This window comes from Wolffia australiana, chromosome 13 (assembly GCF_029677425.1).
Source record: "Wolffia australiana isolate 7733 chromosome 13, ASM2967742v1".
NCBI lineage: Eukaryota > Viridiplantae > Streptophyta > Magnoliopsida > Alismatales > Araceae > Wolffia > Wolffia australiana.
The window spans coordinates 13,513,219-13,537,823 of NC_135847.1; the positions used below are offsets into that span (position 1 = coordinate 13,513,219).

At 42.9% G+C, this 24,605-nt stretch overlaps 2 protein-coding genes across 2 annotated transcripts; one reads left to right on the top strand and one right to left on the bottom strand.

Moving 5' to 3' along the window:
• Positions 1 to 4,221: 4,221 nt before the first annotated feature.
• LOC144711511 (3,9-dihydroxypterocarpan 6A-monooxygenase-like) lies at positions 4,222 to 6,234 on the bottom strand. The gene is made up of 2 exons (XM_078585538.1): positions 4,991 to 6,234; positions 4,222 to 4,921 (listed from the first exon to the last, which is right to left on the bottom strand). The coding sequence occupies exons 1-2, from the start codon at positions 5,894 to 5,896 to the stop codon at positions 4,319 to 4,321; spliced, it is 1,509 nt and encodes a 502-aa protein (XP_078441664.1). The 5' UTR covers positions 5,897 to 6,234; the 3' UTR covers positions 4,222 to 4,318.
• On the top strand, positions 6,234 to 7,890 carry LOC144711512 (UDP-glycosyltransferase CGT-like). Its single transcript, XM_078585539.1, has one exon. The coding sequence runs from the start codon at positions 6,330 to 6,332 to the stop codon at positions 7,710 to 7,712; it is 1,383 nt and encodes a 460-aa protein (XP_078441665.1). The 5' UTR covers positions 6,234 to 6,329; the 3' UTR covers positions 7,713 to 7,890.
• The last annotated feature ends 16,715 nt before the right edge of the window (positions 7,891 to 24,605 follow it).

Genomic DNA, 24,605 nt, shown 5'->3' on the forward strand with positions numbered 1-24,605 from the left:
TCTGGTTTTAAATTCCTTAGTCGAATACTCAATAGTTCTAGTGGATCTGGATGATATGCCATACTCCATTTTTGTTACACAAAACTTATGAAATCCTTATGTTTTGTCCACATTGCTTGAAACCCACATGGTGGTCATCTTGACTGACTTCGATGACAGTTAAATTTCAATACCATAGGAGAATGATCTGAAAGTCTTCTAGGTAAATAGGTAATCTCAACTTGGGGTAAGTCAATTGTTTGTATATTCATCAAGACTCTATCTAACCATGCATAAATTCTCTGGTTTCCTTTTCTATTATTGCACCATGGAAATTTTGCCCGCTTGTGAACTGGTTCAAAGAGTTGCAGTGTTCATATGAAGTCATTGAACTCATCGATATTCGTTTTGGATGATTTCCCCCTTTTTATCTATTATATTTCTAATGATGTTAAAATCTCCTCCTATAATCCAAGGGCTCGATATGGTGCCACAGTTTTGGATCAAGTGATTTCATAGTTCTTGTCATTACTTGCATACAGGAATGTAATCAAGACGTCCTTTTCATTCCACGTTATCATAACTGTAACACTTTGTTCACATTCATCAATAATTTTCAAATCTATTATGATATTCCAGAAAATTCATATCTTTCCATATTGTTGAGCCAATGATTCCATAAAGCTCTTAGAGGAAATATAGGTCATTATATTTTTCCTATATATCATGGGTTAAATAATACCTACTATTTGTATCTTATGCTCTTTTAGTTTATCTTGAATTCAAAGTTTTGTTTTAGCCTTCCCCATCCCCCTGCAATTCCAAATTAGCATATTCATCATTTGGGTACTCTGTTAGCCAGCCTTCTATGCTCTAAGTGGCTAGGTATTTTTGTTCTTTCATCGTGCAAGAGATTCAATTGGTTCAATGAATAAGATTGTTGAAGGGTTTCCTTTTCCTTTCGATATTCTCTATGCTCGGTCATCCACCCTCTTGTTGTTTTAATTTTGGTCATCTCTTCATCTAGGTTCAATTCCCCATTCCCATCACTAAGCACCTGATATTGGTTGTCCATCTTTATATTATTAATCTTTTCTTCATTCTCTTGCATCCAAAATTCTTTTTCTACATTTTTTGTTTCCTCATTGTGTGATTGGGATTGGGTTATTTTTGGTCTCCATTCCATAAGCTTTCGTTTTACTGGCATCCACTTATATTGGGTTGTCGGATATTTCTTCTCACGTTGACTATTCACCCTTTGGATTGGTCTCCATTTGGTTGGGAATTTTCAAACTTTTGCTCTTCATGTATTTTGGGCACCCATCTCTGTAGTTCAGTTCTCCTATGTCCCACCCCCATCCTTCTATGGAATGTAGCATGGATAGTTTTTTGGTTATTTTGCTTTGATTAGACGGGATTTGGAAGTGAATTCTCGGGATTTCTTTGACTAAGTTCTAAAATTTGGCATTTTGAACAATAATTTGGATATTTTTCAACTATAACCGTTTGCCTGATAAGTTCGTTCGAGCCATTTTGTATAAGGATACAATCTGGAATTTTCTGTGTGATACCTATTTCAATACATGCTTGAGGATACCCTAGGTCTTTGAATTCTTTTATCCTTTCGTCAATAGTGATGTAAGTTCCAATCAAAGAGGTAATAGCTTTAAATGCAAGTGAATGAAGGAAATGTGCTCTTAATCCAGGCAATGGGATCCATATTGGTACTTTTGTTACTTCCTTCTCCTAAGAGAAATCAGAGGTCCATCTAAGATTTCATAGTTCCACATATTACGACCACTAAAATTCTTATCATTATGATAAAGAATGAATTCTTATCATCATATTACGCTAATAATTAGCATCATGATTTGAATATTTTAATTTTTTTAATTGCTGCTATCTTAATTATTATAATCATTATCCTTCAAATATATAATATTGAATCTTATGTAAATTACTACTGAAAAGTTATTAAAAATAAGAGTTCTTGTCATTATAATTATTAGTGTTATGATTTCAATATTTTTAACTTCTTAATATTAGTATTATCTTAATTATTATGATCATTATCCTCCAAATATATAATATCACATATTATGAAAATTACCATTAAGAAATAAATAAAAATATTTAACTCTTATCATTATCTTTTTTAGCATTATTATTTCAATATTATTAGCTCTATTTAACTACTACTATCTTTTTTTTCATCGCTACGTTTTAAATATATTATATTAAATACTATGAAAATTATAGTTAATAAATTTATTCAAAATAAAAAATTCTTATCATTATTATTGATAGTGTTCTGATATTAAGGTAATCAACTTTACTTATTTACTATTATTGTTATTATAATTATTATCATCCTTATCTTTCAAATTTATAATAGCAAAAACTTTGAAAATTAGTATTAAAAAATAATTAAAAATATAGAATTCTTATCATTATAAGCGTTATGATTTCAAATTTGTTTAACTTTTTTATTCATTATGATCATCATTATTAAGATCACTATCTTTCAAATAAATAATATCAAATATTGTGAAAAAATATTAAAAATATAGAACTCTTATCATTTTCAATATTAGTGCTATGATTTAACTATTATCATATTTCTTATGATCATATATAATACCAACTATTATTCTTCAAATATATAATACCAACTATTATTAGGGCTCGTTTGAGGTCTTTAAGTCAAGTGATCCCTAAATTACGAACTCATCATAATCCACTTGACATTGGACCAAATCCACTGTTGAAACCCTTTTGACACAATCAAAGCATATCACTCTTATCATAAGATGTCCAAGGTGCCTCAGGTCTAAGGACCACCAATACTATGATGACATGAGTCCACCTGGTCGACCTAGGTAAGTCAACCATCCAGGGACTCATACGGATCACCTCAGTGTGAACTCCTTTCTCTAAAGGAGCACTTGACACTTCTCATTGGGGTATATACACCAATAGCTATGGGATCAACTATACTCATCACTGTGTGAGTATGAGCAAGTGTCACCACTCTAATATGGTATTGTCAATGTCCCTTATAGAACATCCTCTGAGTGGGAGATATTCATATTGTAATCATGATATCCAAGTGATCCCTATATTATGAATCTCATCATAATTCACTTGTTCAATAGAATACAATCAGGGACTTCATTAATCACACGTTCTAAGATATCGAAACAATGAAACAATAACTTTGGATTAAACTTGACAAGGTTTGTTATAAACGATTGGCTTCTAGGCCACAATCCCAACATCTAGCCCCCCCCCCCCCCTTTTATGCATCTTTCTAGAGTGAGGGAGAGCCTTCTACCTCTCTAAGACATTGGAGTCGTCATGTGTGATCAACCTCCATCCATCTCCGTCCTTAATTCAATTGGCATCCCCTAGATGATCACCATATTGTCTCAGTTGAACCATATTGTTCATCACTCATTGTTTTGATCAACATCCGCCTACATTGGTGTCATCTTGTTCGTATTAGCGTCTATTGTAATGGTTCCCCTCTTGTCTATCATTCCATCGTGCTAGTTCATTTTGGATATTCCAAGCTCTGCATATATCCATGCTCCAACATGAGGTGGAATATGGACTATTGTGACTTATGTGCAGGCCCATTGTGTATCTCTCCTCAACACACTTTTATGTCTGTGCAATGGATGGAAGCGCCCCTTATACCTCTTAAACCCTTGCTATTTTTCTGTTCTACTCTAGGTTTTCCTCATCTTTTAATCAAACTTTTTATGTGTCATTTTCTTTGCCAATTCTTTCAATCAAATCTTCAAAAGAGTTTTAATGTCTTAAAATATTTCTATTAGATATAGTAAAATATTAATATGTGCTTAGTTTGTTCTTGACGTGAATTCATGTATAATCTTGTTTATCAATATTGATACGTGAAACTTTGGACTATTAGCACATGGTATTGTATCACATATTTGCATAAGTTATCTACATTCAGAGGAGACTTTCTTCTGAAGGTAGACTCTTATTAAATAGATATTTTAAAGTAAAAATAAGACTTCCACAGATCTCATCCTCCAGAATTGTTAGATACAATGCTAAGTCAATCTGGTAAAAGTTAGAGTGGTTCAGATTTCATTTTATTTTTTTTGTGAAAATCACTATTTTAAACACTTGGAAATTACTGTCATTTGAAAATAAATTAACGCAAATTAGAGAATTTCTGAAACAGTGGTAGTGGCATTGGAACAGAAGACAGTTATCCAAAGTAATGACATTGAAAAGAACAGAAGGATCTCCCAAAGCACCAAGAGAAGACAGGTTTCACATTCCTGGAGATCTAAGAGAAGAGTACTTATACGGGTGGGACCTGGCGGGCTACGGGAACGCAGACCAGCGGGTTAGCCCGGGGCACGACCAGCCCGATCCCCTCCTCCAAGTCCTGCCTCTCGACGTGCTTCCACTCGAAGCACTGTAGCAACGCCGCCAGCGTCGTCTGCACCACCTGCATCGCCAGCCCGCCACCTGGACAGATCCGCCGCCCGCCGCCTAACGGCATCATCCTCTGCAGCAGCTGCTGCAACTCATCCCCTCCTTTGACGAACCTCTCCGGGCGAAACTCCAACGGGTCCTTCCACTGCTCCGGATCCTTCCCCAGCGACCAGATGTTCACGAAGACGCTGGTCCCCGCCGCAATATGGAAGCCGCAGACGGTTACGTCCTCGCGGCACCGCCGTCCGGCGAAAACCGCCGCCGGATGTAGCCGGAGCGTCTCTCTGATGATGGCCTGCACGTAGGGCATTCCGGCTATGTCCGTCTCCTCCACCAGCCTCTCCTTTCCAACCACTCTATCCACCTCTTCCTGCGCTTTCTTCAACATCTCCGGGTGGTTGATGAGCTCCGTCAGCGCCCACTCCAGCGTCACCGCCGACGAGTCCGATCCCGCCGTCAGCAGATCCTGCAAATAAACCGCAATCAGATAAACTAACCACCGTAGCCAATGAATGAGGACGATCTCTCGACTTACCAGAATAATAGCCTTAACGTTTTCCCGGGTGAGCTTCACCTCGGCGGCGGGATTCTCCGACGCGTCGAGGAGAATGTCGAGAAGATCCCGCCCCGAAGACTTGTCCTCTCGCGCCTTCTTCGCGGCCTCCTTCTGCTTGATAATCCTCTCTATCATGATGTCGTACCTGGAAAGAACGTCTTCGATGCGGCGGTTAAGTCCTTGGAGATCCCAATGGCGGAGAAACCAGATGTGATCGCAGACGTTGAAGCTTCCGATCAGTTCCGCCACCTGCTTCGCCAGCTTCATCGACTCCTCCGGGTCGCCGACCTCCCCCGCCGCCGGCGCGCACGTGCGGCCGATGACCATTCGCGAGATGGTGCTGTTCGTCATCATGATCAGCTCGTGACTCACGTTCACGGTCTCGCGCCGGCGCGCCGCCGCCGCCAGTTTCTCCAGCAGCGCCGTCAGCTCCAGGCGGCGCACCGGGAGGAGCTGCTCGACGGTCCGCGCGCTGAGCAGGTCCGTCACCGCCAGCTTCTTCACGAACTTCCAATACGCGCCGTACGGCGCGAAGGCGAAGCCCTTGTCGTCGTAGGCGAGTCGCCGCGAGGCGATGGACTGGACCCGCTCGGCGAAGACCAGATCATGAGTCTTGAAGAACTCCGCCGCCGCCGCCACGCCGCCGACGATCACAGTCGGGGTGGAGCCCAGCCGGAGGCTGACGATGGGACCGTACTTCTTGCAGAAATCGTCGAAGGTCTGATGCGCCTTGGGGCTGAGCAGATGCATATGGCCAATGATTGGAAGCGCCACCGGCCCCGGAGCTCGCTTCCCTTTCTTCTTCGACTTGCCGGCGATTTTGAAGACGAACAAAATGAACGCGCCAGCCACCAGCGCCGCCACCATGGAAGACCACGACTCCATTTTCACCCTCTCGTCACCTTATCCGACGCGTCCTCTGCGTATCTTAAATCCTGACTGCATCTATACTCCAAAGTTAGAGTAGGTCTGGACTACAGTTGCTAGATTGTAAATAATAAGAAAATACAGGGCACATCGCGGAGTTGGTACACGGGGGCGAGAGGTTCTAGATGTTTGGAAGACCATATCCACCACGTGTCACTTGTACGACGCGTCGTGAGCTTGCAATAGAAGCACATGTGATAAGTTATTGCTCTGTAGTCTGTAGTCACTCTGCACGGTCCAGATTCAGCCAATATCTAACCCCCCATACCGGTAAATAATAAAACGAGAAGAAAAAGATGGGCAGAGATTGGTAGGTACCCCGTAGGTCGGTATCTTTCATCTACGACGTCAGTAGTAAGGGGGAGAGGAAGAAAACCGACCTCAAACCAGCATGGCGCCAGTGATGTCGGAGGGAGAGGCTCCTCACTTGGCTTTGCTGCCGAGCGCCGGCATGGGGCATCTCACCCCTTTCCTCCGCCTTGCCGCCATGCTAGCCTCTGGCGGTGCCGCCATCACCTTTATCTGCCCCACGCCGGTCGTTTCCGCCGCCGAGGCTGCCCAAATCGATGACTTGGTGTCGTCTTCCCCGTCGTTTCGCCGCCTCGAGTTTCCTCTGCCGCCGTTTGACGTTTCCACCGCCGCATCCAAGGATCCTTTCTTCCTCCAGTTCGAGAGCATCCGCCGCGCAGCCTCCCTGCTGGCCCCCATCCTCTCGTCTGTGTCTCCTCCCCCGTCTGCCCTAATTCTCGACGTCACTCTCACCTCCGCCGTCGTCCCCGTCGCCCGTGCCATCTCCCTTCCTGTATACATTATGTTCACCTCTTCCGTATGGATGCTCTCCCTCTGTCTCTCCTTTCCTAGAACTGCCAGCCGCGACGGCGCCATTGAGGTCCCTGGCCTGGCGGAGACTCTGCCCTCGATCGCCCTCCCCCAGGCGCTGCGAGACCCCAAAAATCTCTTCACCATTCAGTTCTGCGAGAACGGGAAGGCCATGGCGGACGCCGACGGTATCATCGTCAACACATGGGAAGCCCTGGAACCGGCGACTCTGGCGGCGCTCAACGCCGGCAAGGTCGTACCCGGCCTCCCTCCGGTGATCCCCGTTGGCCCGCTACATCCTTCCGAAAAATCTGGACCTTCCGCCCTCCCCTGGCTCGACGCGCAGCCGGATTCCTCGGTGATCTACGTGAGCTTCGGTAGCCGCACGGCGCTACCGCCGGATCAGATAAGGGAGCTCGCCGCGGGACTGGAGAACAGCGGGTGCGGGTTCCTGTGGGTCCTGAAGACGAAGAAGGTCGACAAGGAAGAAGGGGAAGACGGCGAGCGAGCCATGAATGAGTTTCTTGGAGAGGATTTCCTTGAGAGGATGGAAGGGAGGGGCAAGGTGGTGAAGGGATGGGTGAACCAACAGGCTGTTCTGCGGCACCCAGCCGTCGGAGGATTCCTGAGCCATTGCGGCTGGAACTCCGTTACGGAGGCGGCGGTGAGCGGAGTGAGGGTGCTGGCTTGGCCGCGGCACGGTGACCAGAGGATCAACGCCATGGTCGTGGAGAAGAGCGGGCTGGGGGAGTGGCCAAAAGAATGGAGCTGGGACGGGGACGACGAGACAGTTCGCGGGGAAGAGATCAGTCGGAGAATCGGGGCGTTCATGGTTGGGTCCGCTGCCGCTGCCGCCAAAGTGAAAGAGCAGGCCAACGGCGCCGCGTCCGACGGCGGTAGTTCGCATCGCCATTTGGAGCACCTTGTGGCGAAGTTCAAGATTAGACGTCACTAAGATAGATGTAGCGACCATTGTCTTCTTTCCACCGGAATCTTCATTAATAGGGCTACCTGTGCTTTTGTACTTGTGATCTCGTCTGACTGTAATTCAAGCTTTTGCCCGTTTGTAAAACCTAAAAATTTATATCATTGTACTTGATTTATTAGTAAATTTGAAGTTGAATTTTGGTTTACTGGTTGTGGCCAGTGGTGGGTTGGCTTTGGTCAACGTTTGATTCTTTTTCTCTGCATTTCCTTTTGGCCAAGAGCCAAATTTACAGATAACTGCGCCAATTTGTTTCATCCATGAAGAGAATTTCTGATCAAGATCTTCATCTCTGTATATCGATGCCAATAGCCACCCATAATAGGACCGATACGAGTCACGCATCCAATTCAGAAAAAATCCAGACGCGTTCAACACCGATGATAGCACAGATTCAAGCCTTCCCGTTATTAACGACGATGAGTCACTGATTCCGGTGGAATCGCCACTCTGAATAAGGTATTTATGCTCCAACGCGCCGGACAAAGAATTTCCGCCGCCACATTAAAATCGAAAGGAAAACTGGATTGATCGGTGACAAATTTCTTGATAGTGACTTTGAGCACCTAGATTGTTTTTCAATCTTTTCCTCTGAAGAGGAACTCGACGCCATGGAATGGGATCTCGAGGATACATTCTTTCCGTTCTCACCATCGGGAAATCCTCTGGAGGCTGTTCCGCCACTTAAAGAAACCCCACGTTTAGCACCAGCCGGCAATCCTTATCTTATGGCCGTCGACCGAAATCTACAAGGCGCTGGTCAAGGCTTTACTAGAGTTGCGGGAGAAGCTCCAAATGCCGCGTGCGAGAAGAAGGGGATATCGAATTTGAAATAAAGAAATCGATTTCAAAAAGGTAAAATTAGTGGGCCGCGTGTATGGTTGTAAAAGAAAAGACTTGACGAGCCCTGAGTTAAAGCCAATATCTATTACGGTCCTTTTTGGGCCTAGACACATTACAAGGTAAATAGGTAAATATGGATTTCGGCCCATTGACGGGCTGTAACCTGTTCGTAGGTTTTAAGAAATGGACTTATTAGGCCCATCATGATCCAATAAAGTCCCTAAAAAGTTTTATTCAAGCCCAGCCATGTTAAAGTTCCTATAAGTAGGAGATTATTTCCTATATCAATCTTCATGAAATCATTCGAGGTGCTTGATGCAAGAGGGTGACAAACAGATGATAGGATGATATATCTGGAACATATTTTGCAAATGGAAATATTTCCTACGAGAGAAGAATGCTCGAGGGAATAATAGACACTTGTGACAAAGTACTCTCAAAGAATGTCAAATAGAGGGACATAACAATAGAGTCTAATTAATGTCATGCTGAAACTTTTTAGGTGAATTTAAACATAACATAACTTTACTATTGAAAACATTTACAACTAAGCCAGTTAAAGAGTTTGAAGGATGACAACTACGGGCTACGTAGTGGTTTTCTCGACAGCATAAGTGAAAGAACCTACGGGCACCTAAAGTGTAAATACATAGGTGATGTATTTCATTTGGAAAACTAATCAATGCTAAGGTGAATGAATCAAACGTAGGATTGAAAATGTGGGGAATTTCGAATCGTGGAAATATGACAATATCAAAGGTCCTTTTGCTACTTAAAGGAAGTGACAGATAATGACAAAAAACTATTGTAAGCAAATTGATCATGGGGTAGAACGACAGACCCTCACATAGACAAACCAAACAACCTAAGGCTTCTCACTCACACATGTAAGGAACTCAGGCTCACTCAAATACTTGAATGGTAATAAAAATTTCAACTTCAAATAAAAACATTCATCAAAGAAACAATTGTATTTATTTGCACTACTACTTAGGTATTGAATGGAAGAAAAGGGAAATAATTAAAAACAAAGGAAACTAAAAATAATTAAGGAAGACAGCTTTGCCACTATACACACAAGACCAGTAGCCCCATAAAGTAGATTAGGAAGTTCAATGTTTAACATTGTGAAGGGAATATGATTGTTGTAATTGATCCTCTCATTCTCTATTGGGTGTTTACAAAACGGAGACCATGTTTTCAACAAATCAGAGCGGGTTGTATTTCTCCACATCAACTCTCTAGGAGTGAAGGTGATTTAACATAGTTGAATGACTTCCTACCATTGTGCTAGGTAAGGTATCTATAGGAGTGTCAGTGTTTGAGTTTTCACAGTTGTTGAGGTTTCTTGAGAATGCACTTTCTTTGAATTCTTGTTTGGCGTGTATTGATTTATGGGTTTTTTCATGGTAGTCTATTACTTATTATTGGTTGCCCTCTCTAATAGCATGTTTGTGGAATGTGTTTCGGTACAAAACTCTATGCTCTTATTTTCCTGCTTAAACAAGCTTTAAAAATTTTAGGTGCCCATGTTTGGACATCTGACAGAGGCATCCATGGATTATCTAGTGAAGTTTGCCCCTCCCATCTTATAAGTGCTTGTTTTTGTAGCAGATCTTTTGGATAATTTCTCCTATTTATCACTCCTGCATTGCACTAGAGACATCTCATGCTGGTTCTTCCATGCTTTTCATGAGATTCATTGGCTATTGATGGGGAAAGACATATTTTAGAGCTTGTAAAACTTTGAGTAAACCATTATATGTAATAAGATTCATAGTGTTCAATGCACAACTAATATTATTTTTTAGATGAGATGTCATATGCATTTGAGAAAAAAATTCCTCATAAGCTTGTAAGGCTCATCATGTTTTCGATTTAATTTAGTTTGCGCATGGTTTGTGCTGAGCGATTGGTGAATTTCACGTATTTCATGTGAATATCCACCATACATATATATAGGTGAATAGTTAGTGTGACTTTATGGGTCCTTTGGAATTTACTCCTTGAATGTGGACGCACATTGTCTTAATAGTGAACAATCTTCATAAGACTTTAATAACAATTCTTCGTTCAAGACGTTTTAATGGTGTAGTATCATAGACACCATACAAAGTAATTTTCCTTTTTGACAATGTGAATCATGGTAACCCATGTACTTAATGCATAATGTACTAGGTTTATCAGAAAATTCCGGACTCCAAATAGTTATCTCTACTTTTTCACATCAGTCTATGGATGGAAGGCAGAAGAGTACTTGAACTTGGTTACCATATGATGCCAAAGTATTCACCATAAGTTACAAACACGAATTTCATGTCTCAGTATGAAATTATGGTATTGGGTATGCTATATAGTTGAACAATACTGATGAAGAAGAGTTGAGGTATGTTCATTGCAAGTGACATTTTATAACGTGTTATTGGATGTACCATCTTGGAGCATTGATCCATAACCTCATAAATGTATTCATACTTACTATTTTGGCATCCCCACGAAAAGATCTGTAACGATGTATATCCGTGGGCTCATGGGATTGGTTAAGGGTTGATGTTGGCCTTGATTGGGTAAGCTACTTTTACTTGCTAAAAGATTGGCACTACGTGATAATTTGCTCTAACATTACTAGACAATAAAAATGTGTGTTTATGGCGCCACTATTGTTGTTTCTTTCCTCATGTACCACAAGTCCTTTATGTAGCTCTCAAATGCAAAACTCCTTGTAAATATGCAAAACCTTTTGCTTTGAATAATATCCGTACTTACCTGGAATCGAGGGCATTCTTGATGGGACCATCCAACCATAAAAGACACGATCTCAAACATCCACAAGACCTAATTTAAAAGGCCACTTGAAGGTTGATCCCATGTTGTTTTATTTTTTGAGAATTATCATGTTGGTCTTGTGTTTTTGGGCCATTTAGTTGGGCCTCTCTCTCTCTCTCTCTCTCTCTCTCTCTCTCTCTCTCTCTCGGGGCCATACCTCACCCTCAGTAAGGGTTAGGAGGTCCTCTTTCCTTGGTGAAAATGTGAAAAGGGACCATCCCCCCTTTGTAGATTTGTGTTTATTTCCCCTTTTCCAAGTCTTTAGGTTTTCATCGAGAAGTTCTTCTCCATGGCACCATCCATGGTAGGATTTCTTGGGAGAGTAGTTGTTTTTATTGGGATTGTGGCGTGGAAGCCAATCGATGTACCAAACTATGTTTTGATTTTTCTGATATCTTATTTACTTATATGTGTGTGGGAACATTAGAATAATGAATTCCTAGATTGTATTCAGTAACATGTGAATTATGGGATCTCATTCTCAAGGAATGTTTGATATGGGACCAAATATGCCATGTGAGAGCAATGACATTTGCTAATACTCATATATTGGTGAGAATAGGTGATCCCATGGCTATTGGTGTATAGACATCAGTGAGGTGTGTCAACTGCTTCTTTGGAGAAAGGAGTAAATTGAGGTGATTCGTAGGGATCCCTAGATGGTGGAATTATCTAAGTCAACCATGATATCCACTTAGTACTGATGTTCCTTACACTTGAAGTGCCAATGAAATCTTGTGATAATAATGGTGTGCTATGATCATGTCAATAAGGTTCCATCAATGAAGTGATTAGCGGCATGTGTTGGGTACATCAGGAAGATCATGAGGATGATTGAGTGACCAATAACGAATCATTAACCCTTGGTAATTAAGGGAATTGACTCGTGAGATCTATGCAAGGAATCCTTGGCCAAGGTACATAGAAAATTTTAGAGAAGGACTTCTCCGATAATCTTATTAGCATACATCTTTTCTTTGATTGAATTGGTTTGGCTTCAACACCATACCTAGATTTAACCTATGAGTCAACGTTTGAATGAGGGACTATATCAATATGGTATAGGTGTACTACAAGTACCATGAGAAGAGTTCGTGAATGAACTCATATATCTTATAGTTCATGTGAATGTAGCTTGACATCACAAGCATGATGGCTACCTAAAAAACCAATTGTGTTAGATTGGTCAAGATCATTGAATTATGTAGAGACATGAATTCAATGATCGGTTAAGTAGATAAATATTTATCAACTATTTGGTTCATTCCAACTAAGGGATATTATGGTCCTAGAAGGGTCACACACAAAATGATGCATGAGGGGAATGACAAAAATTTTAAAAAAGGCATTAAAGAAAGGTCACCTTTTATGGGAATTTAGTTGGAGGCCCATGTGGTTCACACATGTCGGTCTTTTGAGTTACCATGAACAAGAGAAACAACATGAGAAATTTTTTTTCACAGATGCGGGATGACCCTTGGCTTTCCCATGACCTCCTATGTAAATACCCCAAAAGAAAGAGGGAGGGGAAACCAAGCTATCCTCCCTTCTTTAGGTCTTTCCCATTAAGGAGAGCCTCTCTTCTCTTCCTCTTGTTCTCTGGAAGAGTTTCCTAAAGGGCATGTCAAGGAGGTCAAGAAGATTGCAAGGATGATCACAATTAAGTGGAGAAGGTCTACCCTAGGAGAGAGTCGCATGGACAATTCTAGAGGTCAGGCATTTGATTAGTTAGAGCATTCACATGAAGAAAAAAGACAAGAAGATCAAGGAAGAACTAACTCCATCATGGGCAGGATCTTTGCTCAAAGATCCAATGTATAAACTATATTCATGGTATAAAAGTTTTAAGCCATGATCTAGACTCGCATTCTTGTGAATCATTCCAAATGTTTTCAATCGTAACTCATTTTGATCTCAAATACATCATTGGATCCAATTATATTGTTTTTCTGCTTTAGCTTTATTTTTCGGCGAATAGAAATCACCAAACCTTACAGTGGTATCAGATCATTCCAAATTGTATTTGAGCATACATATTGGATTTGAAATGTGCGAGATATGGCATCTCAAAGTTTGTTCTAACTTCGGTCAATTGGGGCGCCCACACCTATTTGTTTACACATGTGGGGAAAACTTGAAACATCGGGTCAACCAAAACGGCAGAATTGGCATTTTTGGCATTTAACCACGAGTGCGTGGACATGCACAAGCACCCCAATATGTCGGGTAAACGGTGTGGCCACCAGTGCGCACACATTGCGCATCGGACAGGACCACGACCCGCATCGGGTATCCAAAACAGCACGCTGATGTGGCACCAAGCTCAAAAGGTGCCGAGCCAATAGAAATGTGCCACATTAGCATGTAGGGACAACATGGCGGTCAATTGGATACGATAATGGTGATGTGACATGGTGGTCAATTGGCACATTGACATGTCATCCGACCATGAAAAGTGATGATGTGACAGTCCAATATGGTATCCATACATGGATACTTAACGATATTTGATAGGGAGTTATGAGGTCCATGGTATGATATGGTTAAAATGGTCCAAAATGAATTATTGGTCATGTCATAATGATAATCCTTGTCGAACTTCGTAATGATATTCAAAAAGGGCCTTATTGGGTACAAAATCAGATAAGGTTTGAGTAGTTCAAATCGAACCGTCACCATGAAACACTTATCAAATGTCTAATGATAATTCAATGAGGAGCTTATCAATTTCAAGGATTAGATAAGGCTTCAGTGGTCCCTAACGACCCATGCCCGCATAAACGATGCCCTCACATCGATTGCGTCCGCGAGCATGCTCGACAATCCATGGCAGACCTGTGTATGCACGATCAATGCTCTCAAATAAAAATTACCCATGCAACCATGCTTGGAAACCCACGGTGAGCCCGTGCACACAAAAACTGACTATATGCAATAGCCATGGGCTCGCGTGGGGAGCAGACTTGTGCGCACATAACTAAAAATTTTTGGTTAGTCATACAGGCATAATGGAGCCCCTTGACGCAAAAAATGGGAATTTTGTGAAAAACCCCTAAAACTTTAGAAATTGGAAATATATCTTTATTTTTGAAAATTATAAATTAAATGATCATTAATCACGATTAATAATAATTGTCGGGATGATAGTAACTTTAATAATTCCGAAAATTGTTTCAAAGTTTTAGATGTATTCATGATGGTATCAATTGTTAATAAAATCATAATTGATGAGATATCTTTGATTGGATCAAAGGTTTAAATAATTCTCTCGTCCAAATTGAGACACAAATGGAAGGTTAATAAATCTTCACATGATACTTAAAGTTTGGATCCTTAGACTTTATCTTTAGCTTGATGATGGGGTTTAGCTTGACAGTGAGGTTGCTCACAGACTTGGGCTTGGGATTTTGGGTGAATTGAGGTAGATAAGTAGACCTCGGTGATTAATGGAGATGCCTTGTAGAGGCTGATCGTACATTTTACGATATCATGCCACTCATGGAACAATTCGCACTGTTTAGTGCAATTGACATGGAAATTGGAAGAATTCCCTAAAAAATTCTACATGAGAAATTATTTTACAATCAATTGACTGAAATCCTTTGACTGAAGACCAAAAATTCATACATGATGGTCAACCCTCTACACAAGGTTAATGCTGAAGTAACCCACAACCCATAGTCATTATTTTAATTCATTATAGATGACTTGTTTATTGAGATTTTGGCCTAGAAACCAATCGTTGTAACATACCTTGTTTTGTTTAATCCAAAGTTTTGTTTCATTATTTCAACATTTGAGAATGTGTGATTAATGAAGCCTCTAGTTGTATTCATTTAACAAGTGAATTATAATGAGATTAGATCACTTGGATATAATGAACACAATCTAGAATTCTCCCACCCAAGGAATGTTTGATAAGGGACATCAAACATATTATATTAGAGCGGTGACCCTCATACTCACATAATGATGAGTATAGTTGATCCAATGGCTATTGGTGAATGCACACCAATGCGAAGTGTAAGGTGCTACTTTTGAGAAAGGGGTTCACCGAGGTGATCTGTATGAGTCACTGGATGGCTGAATTATCTATCTCAACCAGGAAGACTCATGTCATTGTAGTACTGATGGCCCTTAGACTTGAGCCACCAAGGACATCAGACGATTGGAAGGATATCCTTTGACTATGTCACAAGGGTTTCATTAGTGGATTCAATAATGGCACATGTTGGGCATGTCATGAAGATCATGAAAGTGATTGAGTGGCCAATAAGGAATCATTCACCTTCGATAAATGAGGTGTTGTGAATCAAGGGAAGAGACGCAAGAAATCCTTGGTCAGGGCATGATTTAGTCATCAAAGAAAGAGTTCTCCGATAAACTCTTATGCTTCATCTGCAAAAGATTAAGTTAGATTTATTCAAGGTTTTACAATAATACCATACTCTAGATACAACCTAGGGGTCACTGAATGAATGAGGGATTATATCAATATGGTATTGATGGACATACATGTACCATGCAGGATTTAAGAGTTTTGGATGAAACTCATATGTCCCCTGGAACATGTGAGTGTAGTTTGGTACAAAAGCATGTTGGCAACCTAATCAAGAAGTTGGGTTGAATTAGTGAATATTGATTAAATCATATGTTATACACGGATTTAATTGATTGGTTCAATTGATTAAGAGTTTATCAATTATTTGGTTATGAGCTAGTTGGGCTATATGGGTTTAGAAGGGTCATATACAATTGACTCTTGATTAGGAAGTATATAAACACAGAATGCAATTATAGAGGGTCCAAAAGGGAAAGGTCGAAAGGCTAAACTAAAGAAAACCTTTCCACATGAGGAAAAGTTCCCATAAAAGGAAAGTTCTATGCCCAATGGACTTTAATGTGAGAATTGACTCACATAGATAGGAAATCCTCGTGGGCTTACACACCCAAAAAGGGTTCACATTTGTAGAATACTTTTGGTTTCCCACATCCAAGGGTCAAAATGTGATGTCCTTTGGACTTCAACATCCAATTGCCAGGATGTGTCCTTCACACATGTGGCATGGCCCTTGGTCTTCCCGTTGACCACTATGTAAACCCCCCAAATGGTTTATGGGTAGGCATTTCAAGCTAGCCTTCCTTCTCTAGATCTTATCATAGGTCTTCTCCCGTCCTTCCCTAATCCTCATGGAGAGAGAGATTGAGGGCATGCCAAGGAGGTCAACAAGGCTTCAAGCAGAAGGCACTTCCAAAGGAGTGAATCGCGTGGACTCGGCTAGAGATCTGACACTTGGCTGATTAGATCAGCCCCAAGAAGAAGGAGATCAAAAAATCGAAGAAGTCGACAACTTGCAAGAACCCTTGTAGATGTTATCCACGGTATTATCCAAGTCCACTTAAAAATGTTTTAACGGGGATTGGAGATCAGCATTTTGATTAGAATTGTTTTCATGCACGATTTTGACCTCAAATGACTAATCACGTTCTATTTGAGTCTTCCGCATTTGAATCAATTTTCAAATGCTTATAACACCATAAATCCTCACAATGTTCATAGGAGATATGCAATATTTGAAGAGGGATAGTTCACAACAGTCAAAGGCTAGCTAAATTAAATCACAAAAATATATTTTTTTGGGCCTCTATATGAGCCTGAGTTCCCACCATGTGTATGTGTGAATCCTTGGAGTATTCAATCTATGTGTGACGTTCCATCATTTTGCCTCAGGAGAAACTGTCCTTCAAGATACGTTGTTGGCACCATCGCTCGCCTATTTAGAGATTTCAACTAAGCTAGGATATTATCATCAACTTGTCATTATTAGATTTCGAGATATCTACAGATATTTAGTCCAACGTTCTATCTATACTCCAGTTAATTTTTTTCTCTATAAGAAGGAAATGTATGAATATCTCATAGAGATGAGGTCTAAATACTAAAATCTACCACTCAAGGTAGGAAACATCCAATGGGTTGGGGTACAAAGATACCCAAATCAACAAAACTTAACATTAAAAAGTCTATTTTGTACTATTGCCTGACTTTTAAAGAGAAGCTGATGGGGAACATCCCGAAGACTAAGCCGAAGCATGTGACCAGGCCATTGCAGCACATGAGCAGCCCCGTCGTGGAGCTAGACTCGACGTGAAGGACCTGAAATTCAAGTACACGGCTTGATGGTGATTTCCCCCTCAATCTGATATGATTTATCTTTTCATGTGGACCCATGTGTTTTAGGGAAGGCTCTCATGTTTTTTGGGACTTTCCCCATCATTTTGAACCTATCGATTAGGCCCAATTAAGGGGGCGGCCATTCAGGTAGTTTCCCCCTAATTTACTGACCTACCCGTAGGGCATGTCTTACCCACTATATGAGGGGAAGAGAACCCTAGGAAGGTTTTGGAAAATTTGAGAAGAAATTAGAGCTTTTGCTTGTGGATCAAGAAAGAGAGGGAGGTCGCCACCTACCCTAGGGAAGGCCAGAACCTCTGCCGTTGCCATCTACTCGTCCTTTCCTGTCGCGCCTACGCCGCCGGAAGCTGCCTGCCACCAGTTTTGCTACTACTTCAACGCCAGGTCCAAGAGGGACCATTGAGGACTGCCACCGCCGAGTTGGATCACCTAGCCAACACTGCCGCCCGGTCGCCCAGGTGCCGGCGTCTTGCCAAAGACCTACCGCCACCCCGATCTGCAGCTATGCTCACACCGCCGGTCCAGATTGTCATCGTGCCAAGTGACCCGCCCATCACCGTCGGCGTGGCCCCTGCCACCGGTTGCTTGCCGCAGCCACCCGTGCCAATTGTGCGTCGACCTGCCGCCACGCTCGCTGCTGATAGTCCTCCCCTAGTGCCCACTGCCTATAATGCTCACACCGCTAGACACCCGCACACGATTGTGATGCCTGCTTGCCAATCACCGTCGCTCGTGCCCCTTGTGGACGCGCAACCTCCATTGTTGTCAGTACCCCATCTGGGTGCCCACCACTGCTCGCACCCTTTTTGGATGCTGGCCACCACCGGTGGCGCTTCCCCAGTATCCATCGCCCAGGTCACCCGCGCTGATTTAGCACCCACCGTGATCGCTGGTGCCCCACTTGGGCTCCCGATTACTGCTGCCTCACCCCCCTTGGACGCATAGCCATTGTCGCCACCGCTGTCGGTACCCCTCCCGGGTGCCGCCATCGAACGTGTCCCTCTTGGACACCCCTCGGTCCATGCTGCACTTTTTCTAAGCGTCGGATCAATGCCGCCTCTCGGGGCTAATCCTACGGGATATCACTAGCAACCCAATTTTCTAATTCGATTCATATATTCGATGAATCTAACGGAGGATCATTCTCATTCCTTGCAGGTAAGTGCTGTCAACAATCAGGGAACTTTATCGCATTGCAACATTCTAGACTCCGATATCGTAGGTCAACACGCTCCCCTTTTAGAGTAATATTACTTGTTGTAGTGCTGGTTTCGCATGTTTCCACCTGTACAGGCTACGCTTGGACCACTTTCTCAATTGTCACTCTAGGTTAGCAGCCAATTATCGTGCTTCTCATTGTTTTACGATCTGTATCATCATCCTTGTTGAGACAAGGTGTTTTTGATGAATTGTTAATGAATTACTTTGATGATTAATTATGAATTATGTGAAATTATGATTATCATGCTTATGAACTAATAATTCAATCAATTATACGATAAAGACATTTTCGCAGCCCAAGAGATGAAATCTATATAGAAGAGATGTGGATCAAGAATCATACATATAGAGAATATCAATCATAATCGATTGTTGCATTTATAGAATCATGCATTTGCATTTATGACTTCCATGATATTTATTGAATACCAAATATATAATATATTTTCAGTTATAGAATTACTTTACGATGTTCATGCATTTCCATTAAAGAGACATAAGTTTCCTAGGTCTATTTAAAATATTAAGGTAAATTGCAATCTCCCCTTTCATCTTAAATATTTGTAAATATAAGCTATTTTAATTCAAAATTCGAAATGCCTTTTTGATGGAGTAAAATGCCCTTTGAAATCTAGAGAATCACAAAGGAAACCTTTTTGATCGTTTTTAAATAAGAGGGTATAAATACTCATAGAAACCCTAGTTTTTCTCTCTCATCCTTTCCACACTGCATTCTCTCTTTGAAAAATTCATTCATAAGGCATTGCATCATCCTATAGGGCATCCCTTATTCATCCCAAGGTCCTCAAGTGTTTCCAAGTATTTCTATCATCTCGAACATTTTAAAGTCTAATCAACCTCTCTCTCGCTCAAGGAAATCGGAATAAGGTATGTTTTAGTGTAGGCTACTTTTCGTATCCAAACAGGACGATTTCTTCTCTGGTTTACTCTAAAAATTTATTCCTCATTTGAATAAAAATCTGTATAGCTCAAGATCAGCTCATTTCAAGTTCGGAATCTTAAGTTATCATCATTCTAGGCTATCTATACAGAATCTCCATTTCTGGATTCCGACCTGTAGTGTGGCCATAGTTTTAGGTCTTAGAGAATCTATTTTGCCTTTGGTTTCTTCTGAAGACTTGTTGATCATTATATTGGGAATCTATATAACTGAACACTAAGTGTTCAGTTATATTCATCTTAAGTTAGAGATTCAGAATTTTAGTTTTAGAATCTGACTTGTATTGTTGCCATAGTTTCGTGCCCTAAAAGTTAGAATTTGTCCTTGATTTTTTGTACGAGATATCTTCTCCATTTTATCAGAAGACAGAAATTTGAATAAAACCTCATTTCGATATATGTGTAGCAAGATATCATTATTTTACTCTAGGTATCCCAAAATTCTAGATTAGGAAATTTCTATTCGAAGGATTGATCTTCTTTTGAGTGTTCTCCATTACAGTTCCTGACCTAATCTAGATTCCTGGACATTTGTTAGAAATCTTATCTTTAGCATCAATACCCTAATTACATCATTCTACTTCACACCAACACGATAATACAGTGAAACAAATACAACAAGCACCAAAGATGATAAATTTAGTAAAGATAAAAGATATCGATAACCTTACTCCATCGAGGTAGACCCTTGAATGATAAAGTGAGAACAATGTAGAACACAAATGATAAAATGAACTTATCCTTGTCTTGATGATCACCGGATACTTTCTAGACGCATGTAGATATTTGCCCGTGAGGGTAAGGGAAGGAGTCGTGTGAGTCATACTTGCCCGTGAGGGTTAAGGGGTAGGATTCTTGTAAATCAATTATCCTTCCTGGATTTGGGGACTCTTGGTGAGTCGAGTCGTCGGGGTAGACGACATATTGTTGTTCGTGTTCCTAATTCGCAGGGCTTAAAAGTGACGAGGAACTCGCTCAACAAAGACGTTCAAAGGGGATAAAGGCTTTAGAGACTGAGGCTCGCCTGAAGGGATTAAGGAAGAGTGGAGAGTTCTCTAGGTGACATCCCGTGGAGGTAGGACGAGCGGGGAGATCCCAGGAAGACATCTTGAGAGTTGAGTGGCAGGAGTAAAAACGTTAGGAACATTGGAACTTAGTAGTTACCCAAGGCAGCCCTTAGAGTCTACATACCTAAGGGAGGTGGACGTACGGGATGTTTTGTGCTCGGAACCACCTTAACCAAATTCACTGTGCAAGAGTGACATAAGGTGAGTGAAAAATAACAACGAATAAAAAATTAACATAAAAAAGATAAAAATTTTAAACACTAACTCATTCACCCTCCCCTACTAGTTAGCTAATCACCCCTAGGGATTCAACAATCTTCATCCTATTTCTCGTAGACATTTAGGCCCTCCAATGTTGTAACACTAGCCGTTTGATCCCAGCATCATCATGTTAAATCAGAAGTCTTATTTAGTTAAGGGAAGGAAACTCAAATACATGAATATGCATGGTTCCTCACAATCTTCCACATCGGAGGCCAGCTAAATCCTCCCTTGATGCACCTTTGTTGTATCCTCCTTGTTCACAATATGTATGGAAACATGTAATTGAATTTGTATTGACTAGATGTTCTCAAAAGTAAGTTTAACGCTTGTATTCTTCTTGGCGTCATCTGATGCAATGCCTTGTTTGACATGGCATAGTGTCATGCATCTCTCTCTCTCTCTCTCTCTCTCTCTCTCTCTCTCTCTCTCTCTCTCTCTCTCTCTCTCTCTCGCGGCCTCTTTATCTAACTTAGGATGTTTCTCTTAAGATATTCTTTTCTCTCATATTTACTATTCTCTATCCTCTATTTTGAAATTTTTTATCATGAGAATTTTCTTTGAGTGTTTTGAATTGGAAGTTACAAATTCTAGTTTTCTATTATTGGGAAGTTACAAATTTTAGCCCTACAAGTACTTATAAACCCTTGAATCTCAGATATATAAAAATATTTGACACTTGTGGACGACTCTTCATTCCAAGACATTTAAAAAAAGTCTTCTTATCCTATTTCTTACACAAAATATTGTGCCGAATACGATATATCATGGAAGGTGAGATGGGTCCATCTTATTCTCCAAGAAGCACGAGTCCCTCAAAATTAAATGGTGATGGATCGTAATAATGCGTATGCCATTTTCATATCGATGAATTATACAATTCACAAACAAACTAGGCACATTAAGAATATTTTATTGTGGTTAGTGACAAGGTTCTCTCAGGGATCATCTCGATTTTATGTACAATCAAAGAACATTTTATGTATGACCCAGTGTTAGGCCCCTAACTAGGCGGCATTCCTTGCCCAGAGGCCTGCGTGATTATTGGGAAGGTTTGTCCGCGTATTCGACTCACGAAGTCTTATGTACTGAGTCAAATGGGTAGCAATGCCCAAATACCTGATCTATTAGGCCATTGCCACTGTCGGTGGTGATTCACAGTAGACGACGCACATGCCCGTCCACGCCCAAGGCAGGACGGATCAGGAATGGTCCGCGCATGCTGGGCGCGCGGGCTAAACAGCACAGTCGCGCGCGCGCACAAGCGCCGCGCGCCAACGCCAAGCGCCACGCGCGGGAGCCAACGCTAACCACCAGCGCCGAGCGCTGCGAGCGGGTGCGGGACGCGCAGGCCGGGCAGCATGCCGTGGGCGCAGCCCGCGGAGTTACGCGGGGTACCGCACAACGGCCGCGCGGGCGGCGTGCGCATTGCGTGTGCGGGGCGCGTTGTTGGGAGACATCCCGCCAGGAGACTAAGGTATGTGGCACACAGAGAGCGCCGAGATGGCACAGTGGGCGCGTGGCGCCCCTACGGATAGTGCTGGGCGCGCAGCGCCCAGCTCGGGGGCGTCGAATGCGGCGACGTCGCGCAGACTGCGCGCTAGAGTGTCGACATGGGTGCCGGTGGCGTGTGTGATCGCCAGGCCCGCGGGTGCATGGCGCCCGGCCCGGCGCACTTGCGTAGCGGCAAAGCGGGCTTGCGCGTGAGGAGCGGCGGCCCTAAGGCGGTGTGGCGACATTACCTCGGCGCAAGGCGCCTCGTCTCGTTCCTTGTAACATCCCTCGTCTTCCCCCATGTAAACTACGATGTACTCTTGATGATACTAATACAATGACCACATTCACTAACGGTGCCTAGCACCAACCACTTCTCTAACCCCTTCTATGCGATCTTAAGCAATCCCAAGTGCTTCCGCTGCAAGAGATCAAGGCTGCTTAGTGTTCTGCCCAAGCACTGAGGCCGGCACACGTCAATTCCGAGTGAAGAGTCCTAGCTCGAGATTTGACCGTGTGACAGCTGATATCAGAGCCAGGTTGGATCACCCCCCTGTGCTTTTAAACTTCTGGTTGAGGAGATGGAGTCTATTCGTGCACAACTGCGCGAGGAGAGACGACAAAAGGAGGAGCAGCGGCTGACAAATCGGCTGCTCCACAAGAACATGTTGGGTTTGAAGGCCCAAGTGGACAAAAATTATGACGAGTTGAAGTCAGACTTGAGAGAAGCCCGAGCGGAGACTCACTAGAGGGAAGATGTCCTCGAAGACACTATACGGCAACACGAGGACACCATCGGGCAGCTGACCGAGATGGTCTTGACACTGAAGCTCCAGATGGAGAGGCTGGAAGAAGGTGCCAGCAGTCGTCCCAGCAACGACATCGGGAGGAAGCATTCCCTCCCTGAACTGCGGTTCGACGGTTCTCGCCGGGAAGACACATTGGCAGATTTCCTATGTGACTGTGACCGGTATTTCGGCCAAGTACAGTATTCAGATGAAAGTAAAATCCTCAAGGCCAGCTACTTCCTACCAGATGAAGCGAAATTGTGGTGGCGACAGCGGGAAGAATGTGGAGATTGGCCACCCCCGACTTACGAAGACTTTGTTCGGGAGATCAAGGAGAGTTTCATGCCGCACAACACGGCGTGGATCGTGAGGGGAGAGCTCGAAAACCTCAAGATGACGGGCAATCCGAGGGAATATGTTGGCCAATTCGTGTCCATAATTCGGAGGATCACCGAGATGTCTAAGGCGGATAAGCTCTACCGCTTTGCCAAGGGCCTCCCACACTGGCTCCAAACGGAGTTAGAAAGGAGACAGTGCAGAGACTTGAACTCAGCCTACAAGGTCGTGGAAAGCACAGAGCTCCGCCCCGCTAGACCCGCCAAGACGGAGGACAGACCCACGAAGGGTTACAAACCGCGCCACGAGCGCGCAGAGGCACAAGCAGCGCCAAGCAGTCAAGGCCTGAAAAGAAAGTTTAAGCAAGGCCACGGCAAGAGCCGAGATAAGGGCAAGAGCCCAAGACTATGGAAGTAGAGTCCAAGCGGTGGGGGCAACAAGTTAACTTGCTTCGCCTGCGGAGGGCCCCATTTTATGAGGGATTGCCCAAGAGGGACGGCAGCGGCCACCAACGTCAACGTGATGGTCGTGCCGCCGCCCCAACCGGATGTTCCCGGGGGAAGCAGTACGGTGACCCTGAACCCCCTCCAGTGCCTAGCGGCATTGTAGGGCAGAACCCCCGCCCGGTATGAAGGTCTGAATCTCCTACACGTACCGGTACTGATCAACGACAAGCCGTCCATGGGCATGGTCGACACGGGGGCGACGCACAACGTCCTCGTCGAGAAAGAAGCAAAGAAGCTCGACTTGAAGCTGTCCCCAAGCGCGGGGAAGATCAAGCCCGTCAACTCGGAGGCGCGAGATATTGTTGGCGTGGCCAAGGGGGTATTGCTGGAGGTGGGGACTTGGGAGGGCCGGACCAACTTCATGG

Excerpts from the sequence above, each read along its gene's own strand:
- LOC144711512 (XM_078585539.1), top strand. The coding sequence starts at position 6,330 with ATGGCGCCAGTGATGTCGGAGGGAGAGGCTCCTCACTTGGCTTTGCTG.
- LOC144711511 (XM_078585538.1), bottom strand. The coding sequence starts at position 5,896 with ATGGAGTCGTGGTCTTCCATGGTGGCGGCGCTGGTGGCTGGCGCGTTC. Across the intron at positions 4,922-4,990 it reads ACGTTAAGGCTATTATTCTG|GATCTGCTGACGGCGGGATC; the intron begins GTAAGTCGAGAG and ends GTTTATTTGCAG.